General features: G+C 44.4%; 1 protein-coding gene across 1 annotated transcript; it reads right to left on the bottom strand.

Annotated features, from left to right (window-relative positions):
* Positions 1–1,315: 1,315 nt before the first annotated feature.
* Positions 1,316–2,295, bottom strand: LOC108091417. The gene is made up of 2 exons (XM_017190609.2): positions 1,678–2,295; positions 1,316–1,610 (listed from the first exon to the last, which is right to left on the bottom strand). The coding sequence occupies exons 1-2, from the start codon at positions 2,187–2,189 to the stop codon at positions 1,517–1,519; spliced, it is 606 nt and encodes a 201-aa protein (XP_017046098.1). The 5' UTR covers positions 2,190–2,295; the 3' UTR covers positions 1,316–1,516.
* Positions 2,296–5,375: the final 3,080 nt, after the last annotated feature.

Genomic DNA, 5,375 nt, shown 5'->3' with positions numbered 1-5,375 from the left:
CAGCCATTTATTTCAACCGTTTTATGTATTTCTGAGAGGTGAATTCGTGTTGATAGTGAAAAGCGTGTTGATAGTGTATTTAACGATTCGGGAAAATAAAAACGAGCATATTAAGAGCAATATTTGCCTTTTCTGCCGAGTCAAAAGAAGATACCCTTTCGCTTGAAAGCCATTTCTCTGACTTTACCCAATGCGCATTTGCGAAATGAGTTTTTTTCTCCAGGAAGCAGTCACCTCGTGGCGTTCGGAACAGATTTTACTGTCCGAGCAGACTCAAAAACCCTTTTATGCATTCTGCATACAGCCAAAAAGTTACTCAGCGCACAAATTGATTGCATAATACGTATACGTAATGCCGTAAAGGCCCCATTTCTGCCGGCGCACGCACAGCCTCATCAATAACTAAAGCCGTCAGCTTCGCCCTCCCATCGAAATGAAGGTGAAAAGTGGGCTGAGGAGGTGGGTGTGGCTGCCAAGTTGTTAGCACGCTCGACTGATGTTATTTTTTCCACCTTTATGAATTATTCGCAAACGCATTGATTCGTGTTCAGCTCAGTTCACCGCCGCACAAAAGCAGCAGGAAAGGAACTTGAAGGAGTCGAAGAAAAGGCGTTTTGCTGCGAAATTTTCATTTGGGTTTTATTTACGTTCAATCGAGGTTTCGCGAAATTAGTTAAGTTTCGCGTGAATTTTGTTATACTCGTACCTTGGCAAGGTAAAGTTCACATAGCCCCGCCTCGGGCGAGCAAACTTCTTAATTAAAAGATTTGCCCACTGATTGGGTGTTTGCCAAGGGAAAGGTAAAAGCAAATTCTGCGCCCGGATTGAAGCCATAGGAATTTATATTCAATTTGTTAAATGCATTCGAGTGCCATTGTCTGCTGAGATAATTGCCAGAGTTAAAACTGTGGTCGGTTGGCCGGATGAACTGCGGCCAATAGTTGGTGACCCCGACGGGTGACAGCGACTCCCCACCACAGACAGAGGAATGCCCACACCCACTCGCACAGGCTGGCCATAAATCTCATTTCAGTTTCGCATTGCGAGCGAAAATAAATTCATAGATATGAGCCGAATTACCCTAGCTGAACATTCGGCGTTGCACATTGAACAAATTTATTTACGGCAGTTTTCATTTTTACGACAGACCCTGCACAAAATAAAGACCAGTTCACTATAAGCCAACAGAATTCTGCACACTGCACACTAACGAAATTTTCCTAAATTTAATATCTGGCCCATGCCTGGATTTTCCCTTTAAGACAATGCTAAGTGCCCCTATAAACCAAGAAAAAAAGAAAACAGTATCATCAAATCCAGATTGACTAAAGATTTGTTTATTTAACAGCTAACCTTTCTTAGGCAATACTGCTTTAATTAATTATTATACAAAAAAACTTCCTTCGCAAAGCTAAACACTCTTAAGTGAAAAAAACTTTACTTTGATCCAATTACTTCCAAAACTCTTGGCAATATGCGCAGTTAGACACCATTGACATGACGCCTTTTACACATTTCAGGTGCTTTTGATTCTCAACTGGTTGAAGTTGAACTTGCTCATATATGTAGGGACAAGTTTGGAGCCGGGTTCCCTGCGAGGTCCTTGCTTGCTGCAAATTATGAGCAGGGATTAAAGGATTAAGACAACATTTAATTTGTTCTAATTTTCAACTTTACCAAGCGCTGTGGAAATGGCTCAAACTCTCGTTAGCTTCCCTCCTGGTCTGTTCGAGCTCGTCCATTTGGCGGCTCGAGTATTTCTGTTTCAGGAAGGACTTCAGTTGGTCGGCTCGCATGCGTTTTCGGCAATCCTGGCGTGCCACCTCGACAAACATTTTGGTCAGCAGCTCCTCCATCACCTGCTCGGCATTGGGCTTGCTCACCAGGCGGGGGTTCACGTAGTGCATCACCTGCTGCACGGTCTGCTCGTAGTCCACCGGCAATCCCGTCAGCCTGTCCAATCGGAACAGCTTTGGCAGGTTAGTCTTCGGTTTGAGCTTGGTTTGGACTGCAGTCCGCCGCCAGACACGCAGGTTCGGTGGCACAGAGAATTGCTTTGAAACTCGCCTCGAAGCCTTGAACCGTGTCTTTAAGAAGCGCTGCTGCTTTGGATTCCTTATGGGCACTTTCACCACCAAGTTCTTTCTCTTGCTACGGGCTTTACCCGAAATTCGCTTGGAGGTAAGCATTTCTGTCTCTGCCTATTTTTCAATAAAAACGATACAATTTTGTAGGGGTCCAAATATGTGTAGTGCCTCTAGAGGTGGAAAATTTCTAAACACCGCCTTCTCTATGCCAACTAGAGAGTTGAAACTTAAAAGCCTCGACAAAAAAAAATTAAATGGAGACACCAACGAGTGAGAAGGCGTTAGCCAACATAATTTCATACCGCGTCTTATCAACATTGCGAATACGTAATATTTTACTTACAGCCAAATATTACGTATCCGCAATGTTTCCGGTCAGATGTATTATTTTATGGCTAGCACGCACACCCAAGACGCACATCCATAATTTGTGAGCTGATGTGGCCACAGCTCAAATATGTGTAGTGCCTCTAGAGGTGGATAATTTCTAAACACCGTCTTCTCTATGCCAACTAGAGAGCTGAAACTTAAAAGCCTCGACAAAAAATAATTAAATGGAGACACCAACGAGTGAGAAGGCGTTAGCCAACATAATTTCATACCGCGTCTTATTAACATTGCGGATACGTAATATTTTACTTACAGCCAAATATTACGTATCCGCGATGTTTCCGGTCAGATGGATTATTTTATGGCTAGCACGCACACTCAAGATGCACATCCATAAGTTGTGAGCTGATGTGGCCACAGCTCAACTTAACTTTGAAACATTGTCACAAACAATACACGTGTGTTGCAATTTGCCTGTGATGTATCTGCTCTGCTGGTGACGTTGTGTGGGATGCGGGGTACCCAACGTTAAACCGCATTGTTTCAATGCAGCGATGGCGAGCAATATAAATTGTACATGAAAGCGGCATATGCATAAGTATGCAGATACGTTTAAATTATACGAGATACGGACAGCACGCAGAGTTAAAACTCCCGCCCACACACAAACGCGTACAACTACTATGGTGGCACACTCAGTTGGATTGCAAGCGCCGCAGCAGAAATAGAACAATAGCAATATAATTAATCATCCAAGAGCAGGCTAAGCAGAAACGGCTTGCTTTTAAGCAACAGCAAAACAACATCCCGATATCAGGATTCCAGCCGGAATTGCGACCGTCGCCCGTCAACCTCGTGGCAAGTCTTGAAACGACAATTGCAGACCAAATATTGTTGCAGCATTGGAAGCAACATAATTGTCGTCGACTGTTAGGAGAGTCGCATCTGAAATGCCCTACTTCAGTTGCAGATTGATTGAAGTTTGAAAGTTGTCAGTAGCATAAGCAGAGTGTCATTTTCTTTATAGTCATTATATTGTTTAGGATATTATCGTCTGTTTTGACCAAAGCGTTGCCCGAAATAAACTTTCCTTACCCGAAAAAATTCGCACACTGCAGGCCTGATTAAAGATTACTAATGGCACTCACTTGTTTATGGCACGGGGCGGGGCCAGGATGGGCGTGGCACTCAGTAGCGTTGTGTTCATGTTGCACAAAGATGCACTGCTGATGTAACCCGATGTATCTGCTGCTGCACTCTGTGTGCAATCAATTATGCTGGCAGGGCACCACCAATTCCAGACGCTCGCCCAAAACGATGCAGTGTGCAGCTGTCAGGAATCGGAAGCCCATCACCGATGGCAGCCTGACTACATTTCATTTCACTGGATTCCATTCGGAACTCTCAGGGGTTTATCCCCGGCTAAGTTCAATTAGAGCGGGTGTACGCAACGTGAAATTGGAAGGCATAAATGTCATTTTCTGTAACAAACGTCAAATTTGATTTTTTTTTTAAGCACACAAAGCCGGGCAGAAGCTTATACACCAAGGCAATGATTTCACACCTTTTCCCCTTCTCAAAGCTGGGGAGAAGGAAATGGATCAAATATAGATTTATGTGTTTCATGTCAAAATAAATGGATTTTACATGTTGCCACAAAGCGTTCCACGCTCGCCCGTCGCCAGAATCCTTGCGTCACACGACGTTAGGGCGCAGCGTCAGGACGATGACGACGAGCCAACCAACGGCTACAATGGCGACAACGCCCGACGACCGACGACCGACGACGGCGATGACAAACAGCAACAACAACGAAAATATAACGTGGCATTAAAATGTCATTTCATACCCATACAAACAAGCTCATATAACGCTTCCTTTCGTTTCGTTGGCGATGCAGGGCGGGTAGCGAAATATTAAGTTAATATGTTTGATCTGGAGAAAACTCCGCTTTGGTGCTTTGAAATTTAGCAAAGTGCAGACAGGATATTGGCAGCTGCTTGCAGCCACACAGGATATTAAAGCCATAAAGATGAAATATATCAGCACATTCCCGCTGGCAATCAGACCGAGTAGCTGCTTCCAGGTGCGGTATTCACCAGGATCCGAGGCTAGACAATTCGCCCTACAATGAGGATTATTCAAATTACTTTCTACTTGCGCTGTCTCCGAATTCGATAACCAGTCATCTCCGAGGAGGCCTTCCGCAGAACCTAAGAACCTTGCACGTCTATTTGTGTTTGCTTTCCTGATTTCCGATTCGCCATTCTATAGTATTCCCGTGCGACACATGATGCCGTGTCACATAATTTATCAGCGCGTTTTTGGCATTCAGCTCGCGTCCTGACATTGCCCCGAAAAGCCAACAAAAAATGCCTGCTCGCTGCCCTGCAGTGTCTCCAAAGTGGCACATGGCCTGCCCCAACTCATTCGCACACCACTTTGAGAAAATGCACGGAGAGCGAAAAGGCGTTTTGGCTTTAGAATTTATAATTGTAATTTTAAACCTGACGTAGCTCACTTTTATGCGCCTTCATTTAACAACCAACTTTTAACAAAAGCATCTTTAATAAGTAGTTGCAAGTAGCCCCGGTTTTTCCCAGTGCTGCAGAGGCAACCGCAGTTCGGATATGCCAGGTCCCTGGAGCTTTGTTTTCGTTTCTCTTCGTTCCTCCTGCTTTTCATTTTGATAAATATGTGGAGAGCAGAAATCTATCATTTCGCGTGTCGCATAAATAAATACATCAAGAGGCACCACCCGCTCCACCCTTCCGGGGGAGGAGGGACTTCAGAGGGCAAAGGGCAAAGGGAGCAGCACACAAACTGTTAATCAGCGGCAAAGGAGAGCTCCCTCCCCGGAGCTTGGGTTATTGTTGCTTTGGCTGTTGGGGAGTTGGCAATTTGTTTAGTCGTTAAACTTTTTTAGCGTTTCGTTATTTAATGCAAATTGATGATAAC

Source organism: Drosophila ficusphila, unplaced genomic scaffold (assembly GCF_018152265.1).
Source record: "Drosophila ficusphila isolate 14025-0441.05 unplaced genomic scaffold, ASM1815226v1 contig_412, whole genome shotgun sequence".
Classification (NCBI taxonomy): Eukaryota; Metazoa; Arthropoda; class Insecta; order Diptera; family Drosophilidae; genus Drosophila; species Drosophila ficusphila.
This window is presented reverse-complemented; position numbering and strand designations above follow the sequence as displayed.

Coding starts and splice junctions, on each gene's coding strand:
- LOC108091417 (XM_017190609.2), bottom strand. CDS start 2,189: ATGCTTACCTCCAAGCGAATTTCGGGTAAAGCCCGTAGCAAGAGAAAG. Junction 1,611..1,677: donor AGCCATTTCCACAGCGCTTG/GTAAAGTTGAAA, acceptor CATAATTTGCAG/CAAGCAAGGACCTCGCAGGG.